Source organism: Rhipicephalus sanguineus, chromosome 1 (genome assembly GCF_013339695.2).
Source record: "Rhipicephalus sanguineus isolate Rsan-2018 chromosome 1, BIME_Rsan_1.4, whole genome shotgun sequence".
Lineage (NCBI taxonomy): Eukaryota > Metazoa > Arthropoda > Arachnida > Ixodida > Ixodidae > Rhipicephalus > Rhipicephalus sanguineus.
Window position 1 is genome coordinate 90,607,466 of NC_051176.1, and position 23,846 is coordinate 90,631,311.

General features: G+C 43.8%; 1 protein-coding gene and 1 long non-coding RNA gene across 3 annotated transcripts in view; both read left to right on the plus strand.

The window, feature by feature from the left end:
- LOC119393847 (serine/threonine-protein phosphatase 2A catalytic subunit beta isoform) overlaps positions 1 to 11,844 on the plus strand; it is a 73,179-nt gene extending 61,335 nt beyond the window's left edge. The window contains exons 5-7 of one of the 2 annotated variants that reach the window (XM_037661037.2): positions 6,605 to 6,723; positions 6,895 to 6,928; positions 9,879 to 11,844. In XM_037661037.2, the coding sequence (XP_037516965.1) occupies positions 6,605 to 6,723; positions 6,895 to 6,925 (150 nt within the window). In that variant the 3' untranslated portion in view covers positions 6,926 to 6,928; positions 9,879 to 11,844. The remainder of the gene's footprint in view (positions 1 to 6,604; positions 6,724 to 6,894; positions 6,929 to 9,878) is intronic. The other variant, XM_037661030.2, reaches the window with a different exon arrangement.
- A 68-nt stretch (positions 11,845 to 11,912) lies between these two features.
- Positions 11,913 to 21,763, plus strand: LOC119393864 (uncharacterized). The gene is made up of 8 exons (XR_007415978.1): positions 11,913 to 12,385; positions 12,560 to 12,626; positions 12,726 to 12,827; positions 12,913 to 12,996; positions 13,074 to 13,107; positions 13,213 to 13,415; positions 17,555 to 17,620; positions 21,686 to 21,763. It is a non-coding gene; the product is annotated as an uncharacterized LOC119393864 (long non-coding RNA).
- Positions 21,764 to 23,846: the final 2,083 nt, after the last annotated feature.

The window sequence follows — 23,846 nt, forward strand, 5'->3', positions numbered from 1 at the left end:
ACGGAGTGCCCGGTTTGTTCACTGATGCAGGGAACATGCAAAGTCGTAGTGTTCTTTTCTTGCCAACGCGTTAACACTGAGGCTAGCACAGCCGAACAAAGGAGCGACTGCGTAGTGCTGCCATTTTGTCGTCTACTAACCCTCCTCGAGAGGACGCTCCTGAAGTCCGCTTGGCGGCGCGACAGTCTATGGACATTGCGAATTGCACTGCAAGCACCAGGGAACTTAGAATGTGTCAAAGACAGCCTAAAATTACTTGCTCTCCCATTGGCAAACAGCGCTCCTAGTAGGGTTAACTACGTAGCTAAGAGGATTTACTCAGGCATCACCTGTTTTTGTCCAGTAAATTTTCGTCAGAAGTTGTCAGAAATCGAACAGGTTCTTTGTGGCGAAACAACGCCGGGCTCGAGCTTCACGGTGGCAGGGGTGAGACAGCTGCGCATATTGCGCATTTTTGATACGATTCCGTTTTCCTGCGCCAAACTGCTCCAAAAGCATAAAAATTGCAAAAATTGCGCCGAACTGTGCCGAAACGGCCCCACAATCAAGAATTTCCAAGCCCGCGTCACTTTCAGCGTGGGAAAACGTAACTTTAGAAACAGCGCCAGGGATATGTTCGCAGAACACGTTAATGCGCCCAAGCGTGTCCTTCTACACGCCTTTGTAATAGAGGCTTCCATAGTGCTGTGATAATCGCCTCTGAGCGGTTGTAAATATGTGTAGTGTCCGAGCGGTAACGACGTAGTGTCCGAGGGGTAAGGTTTCTCGGCGCTCGCGACGAATTTTTGAAGGCGGTCCCTCACGAGGTGGCAGCGAACGGTGGCGCAGCGCGCTTTTGTTATCACCTATTAAAAGCGTGCAGTACACTTGACGCTACGCCACCCGCGCAGCCGAGCAGATAGCTGAAGGTGCTTTATTTTAGGCAGTTTTCGAATAGCGTACGCTGAGTTAGCGTTAGCGGCCCGCTATTTCCGTCACTTAACGGGAGCCCGGAAGCGGTTAGCGCACGACGCATGCGCAGTTGCGCGAGAAGCCAACGCACAGCTTTGCACACGCTATTCTAAAACTGCCTAATGTCCGTATAATTGCTATCGCAGTACTCCCCCCCCCCCCCCTCCCGCGGTCGACATATTTTATACCCCCCCCCCCCCCCCCCCGCCGTTGAGTAAATCTCCCGGATTCCGTTTCTCCAAACTTGGCAGGTATGCTCTTTCAAACACAACTTGCCTGAGTCGGCACTTGTCTCTTGTACTGAGCTTTCTGCCACAGTACAGTGAAACTTCACTTGAACAAACATCAAGGGACCTCCGGAAAAGGTTTGTTGAAGTGAAAGTTCACTTAACTGAAATAATTGTTCCAGCGTATTTCACAAGCTTAAGGAGACGCCAGATGTTCAAATGATATTTCAGTCCATTTATTTCTCACTCTGCTTATTTGAAACTGGATTTCCACTAGCTAGCACCTTGTGTAGAATCCAGTAATCTTCAATAAAAAAAATCCGGCAGATCCCACGCACTGTGTGAATCGATGTAATGCAAAGCAGCCAGCAGAGAGCTGCATACATCGCTTTGTTTCTCTTTAACCCTTTCAGCCCTGGATTTTTTATTTTGGTCGGGGACTTTTTTTCTGCGTGTTTTCCTAATAGTTATGACCTCAGAAGACCATAAACGAAAAATTGAGCCAGTGGTGCAAGTAATCATGGATTTACAGACATGACATCAAATTAGGTCATCAGGGCCCAGCGCTTGTGAAATGCAAAAAATAGCATCTTTCTTCCGGCTATTCACTAGAGTACACAAAATGTGAACCGCGTCTCATTTTTCAGTGTGATACTCATCGAAACAGCTTCGGTACGTCGATTCGAAAATGGCGCTCACCCGCCTCAGCTGACCCGCCTTGGCGTCACCCACGACTTCGGTTAAGCTTCTTCTTCTTTGCAGCTTTCAGCTCCGCAATTATGTCACCATTTTGGTGTCAATGGCAGTGGGGATCATTGAAGAAGTATTCCCCCAAGAATGGGCAGTTTTGGTTTCATTTCCGAGGTGCTAGGGGAAATGTTTTATGATGGTGTCAATTGACACCGCCAGGGCCGAAAGGGTTAAGGAAAATGACGTAATTCATGTCATGACAGCTAGTTCACTATATACAGTAAAACCTTGTTAACCCGGACCCCATGGGACTGGCGAAAATGTCGGAGTTAACCAAAGTCCGGATTATCGAATGGGCCATGAAAACAAAAGGAAAATATACTCAGCACAGACAAACCTTTATTTCACGAAAAACTTATTTTTGTCTGCCTCGTCATCAGAATTTGTGCTAGAACAATCTTCAGCCCCATCAGGTGGTGGTGCGCACGCTCATTGTCACGAGAACCGACACAGAATTTGCCGCTGTCAAACGCCTCGAAATTATTTGCTTGGTCCTTTACATAGTCGCTTGAGGGGAGATGCTACTCGAAGACGCTTTTTTTTTTTTTTTAATATTCACCCTAGAGCAATGAAACTAGGGCTATTTGTAGAGATTTTTATGCTGATTTCAAATATATAATTAGTTTTCTTTCAAGTAGCATACTTTTGGTTCTGCACCATGACAAAAGTGTAAAACATAGCCCTTGTGGCCCCCCTTTTTCTATCCTTGAACTTTTATACATTTTGACAATGGATGGCTTATATTGTTCCATTTGAACTGTAAAATGCTGAAAACTGTCCAGAAAGTGCATACAAAATATTTACTAGACATAAAAAAAAAGTTCTAACATGGGAAGTCCATATTTTTGAGACCCCATTAAATATTTACTTGCAAATTTTTGCAATATGCATAAATAATATTGAGATTTGAAGGAGATAACTGCACTCCTCACACCTTATAGAAAATTTGGGCAAAATTTCATGCAGATTCGAGCACCAGTGGTGCGATCTTGTACGCATTCTAAATAAGCACGGAGGCGTGGCGTTACATCCAGCCGCACGCGATTGGTCAATGCAGGGCCGTGACGTCTGTCACGGATCACATTGGCCATTCGCGAGCGGCTGGATGTAACGCCACGCCTCCGTGCTTATTTGCAATGCGTACAAGATCGCACCACAGAAGTACCAAAAAGGGGAGGGGCATGCTGAAAAAAATTGCCGAAAAGTGTGTTTTGAGAAAAATGAAGTTTAAAGTTGAGAAATTGGATGTTTGTTTATGAAAGAAGTAATGAAATCCGATCAAAACTGCACACAGAAGAGGTAAATTTTTCTTCTAGTAGCCACTGCCACTAAAAGGAGCCAGCGCCACAAGTTTCTCCTTCACAGCTCTCATGATTTTCATGTTACCAACTGTCATTTATTAATGAGAACTAACAGACAATACGAGCCCTTGAAATTAACGCTTCTTTCCTTCAACTGTCATTTATGTTGGTCGTACAGTCACGTCATGCAGTACCAATTTCGGGGTATATCAAGCTAGCAAAACGGCCGCGAGCGCGCCGTGAGCATCGTGCTATACATGCAATGCATGTCATGATTGTCATGCTACCACCTGTCATTTATGTTCGTCATACAGTCACGTCAGACAATGCCAGTTTTAGTATATATCAAGCTGGGGAAACGGCAATAAGCGCACCATGAGTATGGCATGTAAATCATGCCCTTCACAACATGCATGTCATGATTTGCATGTTACCACCTGCCATTTACCGTATTTACTCGATTCTACCGCCCCCTCGATTGTAACGCGCACCCGTTTTCCGCGAACAAAAAAAAAAAATTAAGACATCGGTTGTAACGCGCACCCATTTTTCGCGAGAGAAAAGAACAAAAAAAGTCCGTAGGAGTCAACCTTCGCACATTCCGAAGAATAAGTATTTATGTTTTAAAGAACTAAAGTTTCAAAAAATAAAACACAGTCAAACAGCGGGCCTTGCCGCTAAAACTGTCACCACTACGGCGGCGATACGAGTCTCGTAATGGATCAGTCCTCGTCGCTGTCGGACAACTCCTTGTCGCTGTAAACGCTCTTCGATTTCGGGAAACCGGCCCTGCTTTGGTCCGCTGAAACCTTTTCGTGAAGCTTTGCTGTAAAAAATATTCTGCTTCTGTTTGCACCAGTCTCGCACGCACGTTTCGGGAACTCCGAACGACCGCGATGCGGCCCGATTTCCGTCCGCCTGTGCACATGTAATAACTTTTCTTTTAAATGCGGCATCGTGGTGCACTCGTCGAGTATTTGGAGTCGGCACTTCCATGCCGTCGATGTGAACGCACAACGGGATGGCAAACTCCTCAGCACACGTACGAACTGAAACAATGGCAGAAATAGCCGAAGCGTGCCGCGTGTAGGAGGCGGTGATTTTGAAATGCCGATGGCAATATGATAACAGAGTTTTATTTTTTTGGTACTCGATTCTAACGCGCATGCGATTTTTAGACTCGTTTTACCGAAAAAAAGGTGCGCGTTAGATTCAAGTAAATACGGTATGTTCATCGTACAGTTACGTCACAAAATACCAAGCTAGCGCACAGGCCGCGAGCGCACCATGAGCGTGGCATGTAAATCATGGTGTACATGAAATGCATGTCATGATTTTCATGTTACCACCTGCAATTTATGTTCTTCATACAGTCACGTCATGAAATACCAATTTTGGTACATGTCAAGATAGCGAAACGGCTGCAAACGCACCATGAGCCGGGCATGTATGTCATGGCGTACATGACATGCATGTCATGATTTTCCCCCCTGTCATATATATATGTTCGCCATACAGAAATGTCTCGTACCAATTTTGGTATATATCCATGTAATTAAACGGCCGCAAGCACCCAGAGACCATGTCATGTAAATCATCCTGTACATGACATGCTTGTCACGATTTGCATGATAGGACCTATCATTTATGTTTGTTACACTCTTGTCACGCCATACCAATTTTGTTATATATCAAGTTAACGAAAAGGCCGCAAGAGCACCAACACCGTGGCATGTAAATCATCTTGTTCATGACATGCATGTCATGATTTTCATGTTTTGACCTGTCATTTATGTTTGTCATACAGTCATGTTATGCCATACCAATTTTGGTATATATCCCATTGATGAAACGGCCGGGAGAGCACAAAGTCGTAGGCGGCTTGATAGATACGCTCAAAGTCGCAGAAGTTTGCTAAGAAATGCTTTGCATTTAAAATCTTTCTTTTCACTCAAAAACACGGATTGGATTAGATACACAGGAGGAGTACTCATTGCACATGGCTGAAAGGGGACCTTCTTTTAGCAATTACTTGTGCGCTTAAGAATGCAGTAGTCATGAATTGAGTCACTGTGTCCAAGCTCTCATGAACTTTTCTGTTGGCAGCGAAGGATTTGCTGGATTTGGCTACTGTCAGTCAGTCGAGCTGGCGCAGGACAAAGCTGGTGCGCACCATGTTCTCATGTAGATCAGTTGGACTTTATCACGACAGTTGTACTTCACCTCTGCAGCATCATGCATATTATAGTGTCATAGTAATGAACTATTGCTGTGTCACCATGTGCCAGCGCCGTGCTCGTCTTAACCGGAAGTTACAGACGACACTTTCAAAGGGAAGAAAAAAAGTGCTTAAGGCCTTGACGTGTGGGGGCGCACTCAGTAGGTTGTAGGTGGCATATGTGGCCCATCGGCCAGCTAATCTGAAATGGCTGACCGCTTCCTGTGTGTGTGGCTTTCCCATGAGCCGAGTGTTGAATATTGCGTTGCCTGAAGGTTTTGGAGACCTGTTTTCTCATTTCTGTGTGCACTGTACATCGTGCTAGTGATGTGACATCGAGTGTTCATGGTCATCAAAGGACGTCTGTTCAGTTTAGCTGTGTGCGTGTGACAGCGTGCTCATTAATTAGTAAGCGAATGTTACTTAATATAGTTGTCTACTACCGGTGTCACAGGGTCACTTTTGATCACAATTGACCATGATCCAAATCTAGTTTCTTGATCGGATTGGCCCATTTATGCAAGCTGTACAAGGGAACCAATCTCTAATGAGGAATTTGGTCCTGATCATGCTTAATCACAATTAGCAATGCACCATATGACATTGGTATAATACATTGCTATTGATGCATCGCCTTTCTTGATCCAAGTATATTTTGAATTGTCTTTTTTTTTCTGCTTCTGTCAGGGAATTAGTTATAACTGTATCTTAATATGTTAGGCACTCTGACATAGTAGAAATAGTCAAAGCGTTGGTGTTAGGCCTTACTTGTGGCTACAAGTATACTTGAAAGCGCCAGTGTACAAGCTTATGGAGGCTTCAGTGATTGTATACTGTTGAATTCAGTACTTTCAATCTTTCTAAATTTGAATTGCAGGATATTACCGGCAATTTCAGTAGAAGGCCTTAAACTAATAGCTGCTGAGTGTTGCACCCCCTTTTCACCAAGACCCTCGCGTGATCTTGTTGCTTAACGACATGTTTAAGCAAAGTAAACCCAAAGCAGTATTGCTGAAACACTCGCCAGTGGCAGTGTGACTATGTAGCTTTTTTTTTTCTCAGTCTGTAATGAAAACCTTGAATACTTGTGACATCCTACTGGCATTGCCCATGCTGTAATCTGTGTTGCTTAACCTTTGTATGAAATCTTCATGCAGGGTTACAACTGGTGCCACGATCGGAATGTGGTGACCATCTTTAGTGCACCCAACTATTGCTACCGCTGCGGCAACCAGGCAGCCATCATGGAGCTGGATGACCAACTCAAGTACTCGTTGTAAGAGAGAATTGCTTGTTTCTTTCTATTAGAAGTCAACTAACACTGATGTACTGGTGGGATAAATGCTTATGTTGCTCTTTAATTGACCTTGCTGTGGCAGCTAGCTGTATTTCTGTTGTTTTAGAAATGACTGTCCTAAACTCAAGTTTTGTTAATACTAATTTTCAGTCGAACCATCGTAGAGCACCCACGACAATAAAAAGTAGGCACATTATTGTTTTCTTATTTTGCTAGTTTTGTGCACTGAAACTTGTTAAAAGGATAGTTGATATCCTTTGATTCAGATGTTGTTAATTCGTCACCCATACTTTCTGTAGAGGAAAAAAAAAAAGACATAGCTGCTTTGCTACAGGTCAGTTAATTTGAACTGTAGTAAAGTAGAAGCTATCTTACATGCTCATTGTAATTTGGCATAGAAATGGCCTTTTTTCACTGGTGGTTTAAAGTCCATTTGATTTTGAAGAAAGATTCTTTGTTTCCCTTGCTACCTCATTGGGGCCCTTTGACACTTGCATGGAGGCTGTGAAATTTGTATTAAGGGCATCATCACAACGCAATGACACGCAGGGTTTTTTACAGCGGAGCTGTTAAGCTTTTCGTTATGCCGTTCGGAGTCGACAGCTAATTATCATCATCGTGAACCGGCACGCACTATCTTCGTCCTTTTCATCTTCTGCTTCGCTCCCAGCACACGTCTGCCGATTTGTCCGGCGTGTGGGATGCATAACTGATGTGCGAGAGAAAAGGAAAGAAAGAGAAATTCTTGGCACAGAAAAATTTGTTGACGAGGCAGGATTCGAACCCGCATATCCACGATCGGAAGGCTAGGTTCGTAGCCGCTCTGCTATCCAGGCGTTCTAGCAGAGCATAACATAGCCTTGTAGTATAGTGTAGCAAGGGGGTGGGAAAGGGAAGCGAGGGTGAGGAGGAGGGAAAGGATGGGGAGAGTAAAGCATAGCATAGAAAGAGACAAAGAAAGGGAATAAAAACAGAGAGAAAGATATAGACAGGTATAGAAAGAGGAAGCGAGAGAGAGAGAGACAGGGAAGAAAGAAATAGAAATAGAGACATAGAAAAAAGAAAGAGATGAGGAAAGAAAATTAGAGTAACAAATAAGGTCGGCCAGCTCCGCACTTCCTTCAGGCTTGGCACCACTAGTGCGGAGCTGCTATAATTTTTTTCATTTTCGCCATGCTATGCCAGTGTGACGATGTGAATGTTGCTGAGCTTGTCACAGTGCAGAGCTTTATGATCAAAAGCATTGTCCCCAGGATCAGTATTATGCCCAAACTCCAGAAGCTATGGTTATGACGCGGTGACATTGTTTGTATAGTGTCTGCCTTGGTTGGGAGATTTCAGTTCCTGGGCCATCCGGTGGCCCTGTTATTTGTGATGTCTAAAAATAAATGTGGCCAACAGGCATGTCTATACAGGGCATCCCAGCAATCGCGCAGCACGATTTAAATAAAGAGGAATGTCGTTACCACCAAGTAAAAATTTGCATCTCCTCGTGTACACCACCGCCGCCAACAAATAAATAAATACAGTGCCACAGCAAATATTGCCTGAAGTACCCACTGCAAAGCCTTTTCTTTCTGTTTGCCAAAGTGGAGAAAAGATTCTGGTACTCACGCACGACCGTCCAATAGTGCCGATAGCGCGTGGTGGCAACACCGAGGAGCATTTCGGAACTATTACAGGGTCCGGTATACGCAGTGACCGACATAGCGACAAAACGGACAGTGTCTGCTTTCCACGATATATATGTGTACATCTGTGCCGCGATACAGCTGCGTGGAGCCGATCGTCTCCTGGCTAGTTGTGTGCAGCACGTTGCCTTCTCGGCTCACGCCGTCACTGCTGGGCCGCTTGCTGTACCGCACGCGCGCATTTGTCGTAGGAGTGGTCTTCGTCCCCACTTCGCTTGCGGCGAGTAGCTTGTTTGGTTAATGCGGCAATGACGAACTTTCTGCAAGCGATACACACTCTGCGACGCTCTAGCAGTCCTGGCAGCGGACGGAGGCGCGTTTGGGTGGTCGCCCAATAGAAGCGCTGCTTCTAACGCTGCTGCAGTATGTCTACAGCAGCGTTACGATTGCTGTACCGTACGCGTACGTTTAGCGCGATAGCGTCAATGCAAAGAGGTTTCTCGTCGCCTGCGACCAGCAACGCTCAATTCTGCAACACCGAGCTGCTTTTGTTTCTGCAAAGCGGTGCGCGCTTGAACACGGCCCCACACAACGAAGGCGGCAGCGATCGGCGGCCCAGCGCATTCAGGTTGTCTCCTATTAAAAGCGTGCAGTAGGCTTAAAGTAGTGCTGCGCTGCACGCTTGCCCGAGCAGATATCTGAAAATAGTTATTGTGATAAGGTTGTCGGCGATAAGTCATGCTTCGGGATTTGTCGCAACTATGTTTTAACCGTTAGTACGCTTAAAGCAGATACATATTAACAAGGTTTGACTTTATTAGTACGTTGCTGAAAATAGCAGTTGGATGTCATTTGAGCATGCCTACATATGCCTCATCGACATTTTAATAATTAGGTGCGTACTTGTCGAGTTAGAAACATAATTAAGGCTAATTAACTAAACCTCATCAACAAAAAGATTTGAATTGGCTACTACAGCATAGTGGAAACAATATGCACTAGGTGTGCTTTGCGTAACGACGTTCCTCCTTTTTTAAATCGTGCTGCATGATAGCTGGGACGCCCCTGTATATGCCCTAAGAAATGAGGAAACTGATGGTAATTTCGTGAAGGGATGAGCAGGTACACTTTGAGCTCCTTAATCTGTGTACAAGAATAATTCTTGGTTCAGGTCATTCAGAGAAAAATTGTCTAGTGAGTTGAGCATGTTTATTAGCTGTGTTCGTGTTGCAGGGCCCCAAGAGAGCAAAACAAGTATTGGTAAAATTATGCTAACATATAAATAGGAAAGTTTGCTTGTTATATAGCTTTTACTGTGTCATACTACTAAATGTATTAAGTGAATCTTTTTGGGTCTTGCAGCACACTGTAAGTAGGTTCATCTGTATCTGTCCAAGTAGTCCTATCTCTGTCATTGCCAAGGTGCCGTAAGGCATAGAGCATGATAGAGCTTGTTGCTGTTTTTGTTGTTTACGTCAGAATCACTTCTATCTTGCCTTTCAGCCTCCAGTTCGACCCAGCACCTAGAAGAGGGGAGCCACATGTGACCCGCCGCACACCTGACTACTTCCTTTAAGCCCTGTACCACACTGCTAGATCTTAACAAGTCTGTTTTGCTTGTATGCCAACCCCTCCTACCCTTATGCGTATGCTACCTCCCGTCCTTAAGCACTGCACTCCTGATTTCAGTTGGGAAGCACTTCTGATGATTTACATACCTGCAACAGGTTGAGCAGGCTCATGTCAGCTCTTCTTACTTTCTTAGTGGCTACTACCATTGAGAAGAGTGAACGGGCTGCTGAAATGCTGGGTCTGTTGGCTTCCATTAGGGAACCAGTGCAAAAAGGCCAGGGAGATAGCTCCATTCTCCCCTCTTCTCAACACCTTTTTTTTCTTTCATTGGTGTCCAACTCGGCAGTGTTTTTAACTAAAGCAGTCCTCTGAATTTTTTAGTATTGTTAAAGCTTAACAATTAGAAAATTTGCACGCAGTTCCAATGCAGTTCTTACCCGACTTTTTTTCAAATGCTTTTCTTTCATAAAAGTTGGGTTTATTGTGCAAAGTGCAGAGAGCTTGAGGCAGTGCTTTCAAGAAGAAAAAAAACACAGTGCATTCACGTGAGGAGCTGCTGTTCATGTAATAGCTTTAATGGAGAAGGCTATGCCATTTCTGTGGAAACATTCTGGACTGTGTGTGAATATTGTCAAAGATTTTCTCTGTGGACCCAACGAGTGGGGATGGATGTCTGTGCAAGACGAAGTCTTTATCGTTCGCAGCTGAACTTTTTTTTTTCTTTTTTCTTTTTTCCTACAAGCCATTGGCAGAACTGATGCAACTATTGTGGGCTTCAACTCTACGTGCTTGCTGTAACAAGAAAAGTGGCTGCTGGTGTGTAGCTTCTTGCAATGTTCATTGTCGCAGTGCTGTTACTGCTGTTAGTGTCTCCTGCAGGAAATGATTGCACCATTAAAGTAGCACTGCCTTTATTTTTTCAAAACAAGAAATAAGGGTTTTGTGGCATATTGAAGTACTTTGCCACAATGTGCATGAACATTTTCACAAATTTTTTTTTGTCCTTTCTGAGCACCTGAGCCAAGACAGAATTTGTCAACATTTCGAAACCTGCATTTGTCCCACGAAAGCCAACATTCGACAAGTTAAGCGGGGTATAGAAGGCAATAAAGTAGGCGTGTATTCCCACTTGGTCTTGCACAATGTGTGTTGCTCAGCTCATGGAAAGAAAAAAGAAATGTATATGTATATGCGCTGTATTAAATGTTTTCTGTTTGTGTTGTGACATGGTGCGAGTTGTACACCACGTTGGCATTTCTATAGGATGCTGCACTTTTTTTTTTTTCCGCATTTGGCTACGAAGCCAGAGACTCCAATTGTGTGTCATGTTTTCAGAGAATGGGTTTTTAAAACGGAATACCTTAAGCGGAATTTTCATTGAACACTGTCGCCAACGCAATAGGTCGATTTCACCTTGCATGCTGTGCATGTGCAGCTGCTGCCGCCGCCATAATGCTTACAATTTTCGCCGACATTTTCTATGTCTTCAGCAATGACCAGGAGCGTTTTTAATGCGACCCGTGTGGCCCATTATTTGGGGTTGGGTATTTTAAATTGTATACGAACTTGGGATCAAAGAAAACAATGGAAGCAGGTCCCACTTCAGTTGTCATTCGGGCCTCAAGATACTTACTGCAGGCAGACCTGTCTCCAGCGGGTGTGGTTGCGCTCGAGGTGAAATCGGTCTGTTGTATAAATGGAGGTGTAGTTTTTGTGCGACACGGTCACCTTCGCTATTGTGGAATTGAAGGTGGTGTAGATTGTCAGCGCAGGTACTTGTTAGTGACCTCCCCCCACCCCACCCCTCCTTTCCCACATTTTTTTTTTTCCTCATGCTTCAGGAAGATTATGCGATGGAGCATTATAATAAATGAAATAAAATTGACCCCTCATCTGGCCTCAGTTTCGTTGTCTTTTACATTCTGGCGGATGGGGTGAACCTGTAGTAGTACTTGAAAAATTCCTGACCATATTACTCTTGGCCGATCCCCTTAAGTGGGTAGGTGCCAATCTTCCTAGGAGCATCATCATCAAAAGTGTGAACCATTGTTGGTGTTTCATCTGACATGAACGTGGCCCGCGTGCCCGTTACGTGAGCGGGCGCAGAAGCGCGTGAATCGGCCGGCGGCCAGCTGTGGCCGCTCGCGGCTGCGCTCCTCTCGGTACTGGTGAGCCGTTGGTCTGGGCTGAGTGCCCCCGAGAAATGCTCTTCGGATTAAATGCGGTTTCAGCACAGGTCCTGTTTACGCTACTCCTCAAGCTTGCTTTGATACTGTTCAAGCTCTTCGCGAGAAGAGGTAAGTCCTTTCCGGCAAAGCGGCCGGAGTTTGACGCTGCGCTATCCCCGCCTTTTCTATCAGGTAGGGTGTACACTGCCGTTGAGACGGAGGAAATCTTGAGCAGTTTCATCAGAGTGTTGATCCTGCTGATGTCTTACAGTAAGCAGATTTATTTTTCTCTAGCTTATGGGAGGCTGCTCGATAACGTTTTGTCACAATGAAAAATGGTGCTAGTGGCGCAATGGACGCTGTCGTCTGCTGATCCTATCGCTGTGAAATTTATTGTGCGTGTATTAAGCTATTCAATACGTACCGTTCTTCCAACGCGGTCAGGTCTCGTAAGTCACCTGAAATCGTTGTCTGAAGGACACAGCACCGGACGAAGACTCGTATTTTCAAGGTAGTTCCCTTCATGTGGTCATGCGGCGCAAGCGCTTTGCATGTCGCTTCATGTAGCAGACATTAAACTTTCTTTTTTTTTGTCGTATTTCCGCCGCAGCTGAGAAGATGTACGTAGAAGACTCAACAGTAGGAGTGTTTGCAATTGCAGCTATCATGCTCAGGATACAGTCCAATCTCTGCTTAATATATGGCAAGCTCGGTTAGTGTCTTTTGGTTTTTTTTTTTTAATTTTTTTAGCGTGTGCACTACAGTGTGGCAAATCAATTTCCTATGTTTTGCCACAGATGATGAAGAACGTAATCGGTATGTCAATCTCAGCGCACTTGCTGGCACATTGTGCGAATTTTTTGGACTAATGTACCTGTTGGGTGAGCATACCGTGCTACCTTTCTGTCGCATGCATGGAGTAACATTTCATTCATGCTGTTGTCTGGTGTTTTTCCAGATTTCGTTACCTCCAAGCAAACTGAATCGCTGAGGTAGTATCATTTGCGTTGAAACTTGGCACTTGTCCAAGAGTGCTATATATAAAAGCAGCAGCATTGTTGCTGTGTTTTTTATTATTGCGTTTTATTTTTCCGCAGCATTCTGCAGTGCATTGTACCTCGAATGACCTCTGTTCATCCCACTTCATAAAGTGTGGTAGTTCCGGCCAACCAGTAGCTGCAGGAGCTGAAGCCACTGCAAATGTTCATCTACGACAAGATAATCTACAGATGGCTCAAACTCTCTCTTGCGCTGAACGTTGCGCTGCTCTTAATCACAGCTAAGTGTTGCCAATCACGTCGTAAGTTTCCTCGCACGTTATCTTCTACAATTTGCAAAAGAAGCTAGAAATCAAGTCGCCTTTTAGTTATTGAACGAACACTCGTGTCAGAAAAGTAAATGATTTCAGTCCTGGCACTTCGCCACCACAATCAAGCGCCAAAAATCTAGGGAATCCAAAAAACGGCAGGAAGGCGAAGATGGAAGCTTGCGATGAAAAAAAATCTGTAAAGTCTTGAAGAAGACAAGTCCACAAGTCGAAACGTCGGCTCGAGCACCCACCCCCTGTTAACGGATTTTTTCATTAAAAAATTAGTGTTTTACCGAAATAATTTTGTGCCCCAGGAGGGAATTCGCTGCATATGCTAAGGTACTGTATGTTAGGTGGCGTATATAGTAAGTTTAGCTTAGTGACTCTAGTTTAGCTAACTAGAAAGGGAAGGGACAGTTCGTTCCTCCGTGGTTACAACTTGGGAAGGCAGAAGTGCCAGGACTGCCCAGATAGCCGAAGCACTCCAGTCGACTGCCTCCGCGACGTTAGAAATAGTCCCGCTCGGGCTCATGGCTTGAAAGAGGACGGATTGAAAGACAAAAGCGTATTTCGATCATCAAACGCGTGTAACACCGCTATTGCGGTACCGTTTCGAAAAATTCTCGCGGCTACATGTTCGTCGTAGACTAGTGCACAACTCCGACACCACAACTAAACTTCGACTTCTGTGTGGTTTAGGAGCCCTTTAAGAATGCAAGAGAGGCTCCTCCTGCCCAGATTGCCGATTGCCGCGGATTGCCTCCGCGACTAAAGAATGAGCCGGACGGCGGAGTTGCCGGCCAACCGGCTCATGACGTCAGTCTAGAGTGCGTGCCCATTGGTGCAGGCTTATATTCATCCGCCTTTGATGGAGAAGAGAAATGCCACTGCCTTCTAAAGTTGTACCCGGCAAAAGTGTGTTTACCAATATCAAACCACTACCGGTGGCGCGTTGAGCTGTGCTCAGCGGCACCCGGTGCAGAATATAGTGCAATTTTCATGCTTCACAGAAACGATCGCCATCATTCAATTTGTGCAATGCACTTGGTAATAAAAATGCCCAAACTTGGTGACAGGCCCTTTGAAAGGACACTACCCACGAAACACGAAACCTCTATAAAACGTTTTATTGAGGTTTATAGAGGTTTTAAACTTTTAAGTTTTATAGAGGTTTTGTGTTTCATGGGTATATTGAAACACTAAATCAGTTTAGAGTGATGATTTATTCAGAGAAGCTTGTTGATGTTACTTTCACAATTATAGGTTGTTTCGTTTTAGAGAAAATTAATGTCAAAGCTTAATTTTTTAATTTCACACCGACACTTCAACACCTGTGACGTCACAGATTCCCAAGTCTTTCTTCGTGTTTTGGCCACATTGGCTAAATAAAATTAAAACTGGCCAGATTCTGATAGCATTTGCATGATCATAGATTCTTTATCGGTAAAAATGAACTGCGTTCTATATAAAGGGGCCCCTTTATATAGAACGCAGTTCATTTTTACCGATAAAGAATCTATGATCATGCAAATGCTATTAGAATCTGCGATGTCATGCCAAGTTGTTGCAGGAACGCCAAAGCAGTGTCACCACTTATATTTCCTTTTTGTGTGTTTCCTAGTTCACCAAGTGTCTCACTGTGGCAAAAGTGGTGCTTTTGGTGTTGTGAAAGGGCAATTTACTTACTGTGATGGAAGCTGAAACCAAAGGTCCTGATCTCTGGCTGCAGTTTTCAGCTCACAGTGTTGAAATATGCAGCACTTTACTGTGAACAGCAGGTGTCAACTAAGGAATGGGCTGAATGTATCTGTCTGCAGGAACACCAAACAACTCATTAACTGGTGGCAAGGCTTTATCAAATCCTGTATTGTAGGTTTATAGTTATTTCTGTTAATAAGTTTGCCGCAGTCCTTACGTTTATCCTAAGCGACATGAAAGTGAAAACCTTTTCACCTTCCTTGCAGGGGCGTAGCCAGAAATTTTTTTTGGGGGGGGGTTCAACCATAATTTATGTATGTTCGTGCGTGTGTTTGTATGTGTGCGTGTATATATACGCAAGCAAAATTGAAAAATTTCGGGGCGTTTGAACCCCCCCCTTGGCTACACCCCTGCTTCCTTGCCCTTCTGTTGAACCCTTCCTTGAACATTTTCCTTGCTCTTCGCTGAACCCTTCCTTTAAGTTTTCCTTGCCCCTTGATTTAACCCTCTCCTGTATCCTTCCTTAAATCTTTTCTTGCACCTCCATAAAAGGGTCTTGCAACACTTTTCCAAATAACCATCGATTGCCTCACGAATCGACCACCACAAAAAATTTTAGAATCCGTCAAGTATGGACTGAGTTAGAGGTTTGTCACACACTGTAATTGCTTTCTCTCTTCTCTCGTCCCGATGAGCGCGCTGGAAGGTAAGAAGGGAGGAATGGCATGGGGGAATGAAGCTACGTCAAGATGACCCTGAGCACTTTTTCTTTTTTTTCTTCGAACGCCTAGCTTACTTTCAATGTGATCGCGCATGCGCGCAGGCACATGGCGGCCTCCTGTGGCGGCAGCAGTAACTATTCAGCTCATGATGCTCATATCAGCCAATGGCCGTGGAATTGGGTATATGGCATCATTTGTCGAGAGAAGAGGGAACGGTTTCTAGCTGACTTTGAGAATTACTTGTAAATTCCGGGGCCACGTGCTACGCAATAATGTTTGGCTCACGTGTTCTCGGGAGCCTCGACTACTGATGAGCAGTGTTTTCTGACCATGTTGAAAAAGTGTTGCAGGACCCCTTTAAATCCTTCCTTGAATCCTTCCTTAAACTTCCCTAGGGCACCTACTACGATTACATGCAGTTGCGAAGTACGACTATGTATCTGTCAGGCAATACAGTTTCTTGATGCTGTGGCTGATGATGATGACAAGCTATAGCGCAGCCCTTTGTAATAGGCAGCTTTCAACTACTAACTTATTGCACAATTCACATGGTGTGATGCCTGGTGCGATTATAAGCTTAGGCCATGCAATATTAAATTTGTCAACGCGTGTCCTTGCCCAACGTGACGACTGTATAAAGTCTTTTTCTAAAGCAGTTTCAAGCATTGGCGTGGCCCTGTGGTAGAATGCTCGGTCTGCCATGCAGAATACCCAGGTTTGATTCTTGCTCGAACCCTGATTTTTAACTCATTTTTATGAGGTCACGTGGGTTTTTCTACTGCACACCGCATTTTTCAAGGTCAGCATATGACGAGGTACTTAAGACTTTTGCAGTAATGAATTAAGCCATGTTACATTTACAGAGGAGAAAATAATATTCTATGAATATCCAATCCTTTTGCATTTCATTAGGCATCTTTTTCAAAAATATGCTCATCTTGATCAGCCATATTGTTTTGCAAGTTAGGACGTGTGGTCCATTTTAAACTGCAGCACAAGAGGCATGCACACAACCACTACACTCTTGCACATCTGTGGACATTGGGAGCTGAAAGGTTGCATTTTCAAGTTGATAAAAACAATAGCATGGTGCATCAACTACAAAACAAGCAGACTGGGAAAGAAAGAAAAAGTGAGAAAATGTCAGGCGTAAGATGTTGCAGGAGCATAAGAAGACAATGGTTATGTGCATCATTGCCCTTGGTTACTGAAGTGTGGGACTTTCTCTCACATCACCTTATGTTGTCAAAGTCAGAAGTATATTGTGTGTGTAGTGTCTGCAGTTGCTACTCACAGTGATTTTGTCAAATCCGATTGACTACATTAATTCAAGTGGGTGCTGTAAAGTAGCGACGTTGCTGGAATCTGGTATGGGAATTTCAAGGCGGTATTGCCACCAGTCTTCCTTCACACTTGCCTTTCTTTCAGTACATCCAGACATGGCAAGACTTCACTATTCGGCATTCCAGAATTGTTACTTGACTGGTTTAACATTCTCTTTGGTGCCCCTTAAACATTATTAGCAGAATGTGCATCTCTGCTCAAAGCCAATAATTCCTGCTTGAATGCACATGAACGCAGTGGCAGATTATGACCAAATACAGTTGCTGCAGTATAGAAGAGGTCTGAAATTGTGGCTCAGTATAGTAACATTTTCAGGCGTTTTCTGAAAAATTAGTTTTGATTCCATAATGCTACTCTTTTTTTCAGCTTTGAAAGTGTTCCACAGTTTTGCAGCCAGGATATCGGGCTACCTGACCGTGCTTGCATTATTTGGTAGGTTCTTGTTCTCGTTCAGAGCTGACATTTTTTGTTCAACGTAGTCACGATGTCGCGACATACTGAATCTGACCTCGTGGATCCGAGTGTGATGCCCAGGAGAGAGAAATTTTAATGTGGACATTATGGGTGACCATCTGGTAAAAATCTCTCAGTGGGTCACCATTTCCGACTACCGTAAAATGCCGAGCAAGCGCCCCCACCTGAGCAAAGTGCCCCCCTCCCTTTTTCGGGAGATCTGAAATAAGTGCCAATGACCGAGCAAGCGCCTCCCCCCCACCTCCCTATTTTTCAAGACGAGCATCGCTTGTGTAAAAAGAACCACAAGAATGAGCACACTGAATGCGTATCTATGTTGTTTATGCAATTCCGTTGTCATGTGGCCGGTCGTGTATTGGTCAAACTGGTCGCAGCTTCAGTGGTGACACTTGCGTCAATTCATCCTCATTGACATTATCAAGAAAAGAAATTGTCATTATCAAGAAAAGAAATGGACTATAAGATTATTGGTGGGATTGTTCCTGTTGAACCCTTATAGGTGTTGTACCTTCAAGAAGGTACAACACAGGAACACCCCCTCTCCCGCCACCATCTTGAATTTCGGTGTGGGGCCAAGCAAGCCCCCCCCCCCCCAATCTGGTCGGATTATCCTTCATTGTAGGGGGGGCGCTTGCTCGACATTTTACGGTAATGAAGAAAAACGCCTTGCATGTGGTCCTTCCAAAGAGGGCGAATGCTTCGAAAAGACTTGTACGGCTGTATTCATTGAGATGAATGAGGTGAAAACACGCTCTTTGCAATATTTGACATTTTGCTGACTGCTGAAAAAAATAGAAAGTGGTTCACCTGTCAAATTCAAGTTATTTTAGTGCAAAAACATGCAAGCATAAAGGTACTGTTTTGTGCTAGAAGACCAGTTTCAGTTTTAGAAATCTCACTTAGGGTAGAATGGTGTCCACTGACAGAGCCAGAGTTGGGGGAGGGTTCAAACCTCACCTCCTAGAATTTTTAACATTTTGTATGTGTATGTGTATATCGTGCATGCAAACATGTGCAAACATACATGGGGAGGGGGAGTCGAACTCTCCCCTCCTGAAATAAATTTCTAGCTACGCCCCTGAATGACGATATCAGTGAGTACTACCAAATTTTGCCCATGCAATATTGCGCTTCTCTTGAAAAGGCAGGGGGATCTGCTGTCCTAATTGTTTTGAGTACTGGTGCACATCAGTGGTTTCAGATATGAAAGGCCCACATTGTTTAGCGACATGAAATAGCCTGCTCCATCACATTAGTCACTGGGCGTGCATTTTAAACTGACCACATCACAAGGTAATTGTTTGTCGCGCTCTCAAGGAATTGAGACACTACAGAGTTATCATCAGTGGGCTGTCAGCTATTCCATAAATGATGATGAAATAAGTTTTTAATTTGCCGAAACAGTGTCCCCGAGCTCGTAAGCTTGGGGTCACCCTAGGTGGGAGGGTCCCTTAGTCCAGGAATCCTCTGGCCGCGATGGCCTCCCGGGCCCTGGCGACGAGTCCTCGTTGGTCGTCTAGGTCCCGTAAAGCAACAAAAAAAAAGCAAATTTTGCATTGGCACTCCTTTAACCCATTGGCTACCGCCAGGCACAACAGGAGGGCCATATCTCCAAAGCAGGCGATTCGCCAAGTAGGAGGTATAGTTCGATTGAAAAGCTATTGATAAATGGTGCGACCAGCAATGTACAATATACTTGTCAGTAGATGTCACTACTTGTCTACTGCAGCAGAGATCATTTTTAAAATATTTAGTTCATATATGTTGAGCATTCGTGCATGCGAAAAACTTGTGAAAAGATGTCGACAAGGGGTGGTCGCTGCATGCTATTTGTATGTTCTCTTCAATAGTAACATCAGTAAGGGCTTGCTTGGGGATTCTGAAGATGAAATCTGCCCTGGTGACATCTCCCTTTTTGTCTGAATGTTTAAAGCTTTTTCATATAAAAATTATTCTACGACTTTCTCTACGGTTTCAGGGCTGACAAGTTTGGTTCAATACGTAAAGAAAACTCACATTGTGCTTCTCGAGTATTTATTATCATAGAGCATTATAAAACGTACGTAGCAAAAATAATCACTATGGAGAACTTCACGGTGCACACGTCATTTGGTAGCCAATGGTTTAACAGATACTAGCAGCAACTGCGGGTGCGACTCTTCCAAGATTTTCTTACATGACCACAACGTAACATTCGTAGTTCCAGCCACCAGTGGTCGCGTTTATAACAGCTGTCAAGCCTTTCCCACGTGCCTTGGCAACATATGATGCTGACATGAAGCAGAGGTCATGAACTCACACATCTTCTTTTGTAAAGGCACTGTTCATGGCATTACTAGCAATAGGTGCTGCTGTTTGTCCCTTGTTTCCACACTCCACGAATCCTAAGCAGCACGAAGCGTGTGCATAACGTTTCATGAATCCATTATGCTGATTATTTATTTTTTTGCATTTGATCTGCTGTGGTGGCTTAGTCACTGTGACGTTTGAGCTGTTAACCACAAGCTCACAGGTTTGATTCTTGGCGCAGCAGCCGAGTTTTGGTGAGGAGAACTGCAATAACACTCGTGTACTTTAGGTGCATGTAACAGGAACCCAGTGGCCAAATTTAATCTGGAGCAGACTTCTTAGATGTAATTACATGTAATTAATTACTCAAATAAAATATTTTCTTGGTCATATTTACATAACCAATTATCTTCTTTCACTAGGTAATGATTGCTGCAGTTCATTAATCAGTTCCTTTATGGACAAGGAGCTACAAAAGGCAAAATACAGCTTTGGGCACTTGAATTTGGCAAGAATAGCAATATAATGCCTGTGGTCATGCTACAAAGTTGCACATGTTTGTGCAGGCAAACATAGGCACTTTGTGGTTGTTTCATCTTAACAATCTACTACATGTTGGTTCAATATTTGAACCAGTGCTGCTATAAGCCTCCTCATTGGCCCTATGATCAGCGTCTCTGAGACATAGCAAGTGCAAAGCCCTGCACTTCATAGAGGACCTTGCCACAATCATCGTGGCAATGTAACCACGATTTTGTAGGAAACGTGTTTCTACGTTGCAACATAGAACGTTCCCCCAGAGTGCCCACGAGCAAGTTTTCAGTGTCACTGCCGATCTGTAAAGATGAAAGATGCAAATTTTGAAAACCAGTTGTTGGTGAAGAAGGTGCGAATACTCGAAACGGAAGTACTTGCAATTGGTGGCATTTTTTTTCTATGTGTACAGCTCTGATACTGAGTCACCCGCTATGGCATGGTTCATAATTGTATGGTGGTTATGGCAGGCAATGCCCCACAATTTATTTAATTTGCACTTGGAACTAAGCCTGAATCGATAAGCCAAGGAATGCCTGCTACCTCGACATTATACTCTGAACTTAATGCACCCTACTGCATACTGTAACTGATAAACTAGGAAAAAATAAGCATGTTATGGTTGATTTGTCTGATAAGGGTAAGATTTAACTTGCATTAACTACACGTTGCACAAGATGATTCAAATTGTTAACCACTTATCCTATCTCATCCGCAATCTGTCTTGGCATTTGTGCTCTGAATTTGCATAGTGTGGCATCTTTTTTTGTGCAATATATTTATGTGCTTGTCGGCTCTGATGTAAAATCAGCTAAGCAACCTCGGGCTGCATACGGATATACTAATGTACAATGCTCATGAAGTTGAACGCAAGGATTTTATAGCTTAGTAATGCACCTACTTTCGTTTCCATTCTTCGGTTTGCATCATATCAGCGGAATTTGAAAACACATACACCAGAGCCAACATAATCTTTGGCAGCCATATTCATAATGGCAGGATGTGGTTACGTCGAGCAATTGTGCATAACAGTTATACTACAAGTTTTTATGCAGCGTTTCAACCCGTGAGCACTGTACGTGGCTGGGCTTGCTACCCCGCAAAAATTCTTTTAATAAGTTTCCCAGGCCAGTTTATATTTTTTTCTTCCTGTTGCAACACATTTCTGTTTCTCTTGGTGCACGTGGCTGGTGATTTTAGGGGAGTTCAGCGAAGAGTTTGAAGAACTGGAGTGCGCTAGATGAATCAACTAGGAGCAGCACAAACTTGGTAAGTTGCTGACACCGGAAAGCACTTGCATCCACAGACTATGAGGTTGCCCTATATTCCGCACGACCTGGAATGCTTTAGTATCAGATGGCTCTAGAATTGGTGTCTCATGTTGCATACTCGGATTTAACACCTTTCCGAGACTTCAAGATACCATACTGCATTTCATATAGAAGGCAACACTGTGAAGGCTACAGAGCTTTTACTGCTCACATTCACAGCACAAAAATAGGGTTTCCGGAAGAACATACAAGACAGCATCACAACAAATGGCGAGAGGATCTAGGGGGCTAATCTGAAACCAACATAAGCCAAATTGTTTCACAGAATGAGCGAAGCACTATGTTACAACATAAGCTTCTGAAAAATAGCTTCAGTAAGAGCTATTGTTACTTATGCTCTGAATGATAGAACTGCACATGCAAAGCCGCCGTAGTTGCTGCACAAGCTTCAAGTTAACATGCCACATGCCTCTTGTTTTAGGGCGACAGACAATCATAAACTATTGGTGTATTCTAATCTGTCAGCGTCTTTTCGCGCTGCCCTGTTAAATAACCAAAGCAATTTGAGCAACAAGGATCAGCTAGTAATTATAAGAAGGCAAGGTTAGGCTTTCTTGAGCCCTGCGAGTTCACGTTGAGATATGGCAAGAGTATTTGGTATTTGGAATGAATGTAGTAGTTCTTCGATGCCAACAATATGACAGTGGACACAAGCATCACATCACCTTTCTGAATCGCTGTGGTTCCAAACTTGCACCTTACTGCAGAATCTAGTGCTAGGAAAGCCTACGGAAATTCAATTTGCTTACAGAGCCTCAGCGCACCCAATCTGTGCAAAAAACTTCATTCATTGCGCGCCACTTCGAGCTCAAGTCTTCTACTCATTAAAAGGGTACACGGCTGCATTCGAAGAAGCTTTTTGCAGGTTTCTCAATGATTTGCTTGGAGACTGCATTGTTTACGAAATCAGTGACATTCAAAAGGAAAAGGTGCTATCTAGACTGGAGTCAGCGAAAGAAGATGAGTCGAAACTATGCATTTAATAAAATAGCAATTAATGCTATTCAAGCTCCTTATGTAAGGTGTGTTGCTGGTGCTGCAAAGGCACGAACTATGCAGTGAAGTTTCCTCACATGCGTGATGTCTGTAGTTATTGCCACAAAAAGGTGACATGGCAGAAGTATGCAAGTATATGCAATTCCAGTCATAAATATGCTGCGTCCAAGCAGAAGGGTCACCAGAAAATACCGGCAAGCAAGATGTAGTTCTTGCAGTAGATGTGTCAGGAAGGCAAGTTAGGGCTCCATGTTAATTATTATTTCATGTGGAAGGTTGCCCTTAGACATAATATAGTTACAGAACAGCAAAAGAGGAGTGTCACACGTAAATAAACAAGTTTTTTCCGTGCATAAAGTCTAATAGAATCGGAGGAATGGTCAGTGTATCAAACTTTGCAAGGCATGAGGGCAACCCGGACAATGACTAGTTGCTCTAAGGTGGCGAAGACGTGCTGCTCCATGCTAATTATTTCCTTAAGGCGTGAATACAGAGATGACCACTTAAGATGGAGCTTTACACGAGGGAAAATGTGTCTACCATTAGGGAAGGAGGCTTTACATTGAGACTTTTCGATGCTTCATTGCACACTTTCAAATTTAGGAGTTACACCTGTCCTTGGAAAAATTATCGTATTAGCAAGGTACCATAACCACTACAACCCTAAAACCTTCTATTACTGGTCACACATGGCAAAGTGCCATGGCTTCTTAGATTTAGCTGTATGGAGGCATATAATGTTACTGAAGTTCATTCCACAAGTGGTGCCCCGCATTGTTTTTTTTTCCCCTCAAAGGCCGATAACTTCCCTAGACACACAGTAAACTTGCTATCAACCACTTGACTGTCGCTCCAGAAAACTTTGAAGACCCCCCACTCCCTTTCGGCTGTCATTTTTGAGCGTACTCATCATTTTGCAATTCTAAGTGCGCACTATCGTCCCCAAAAAACAATTTGTCCAAAAGATAATATTGCAGACTTGTGTTTATGAACTGCATAGAACTCATAGGCTACATTTTTGACGTCAGGTGGCA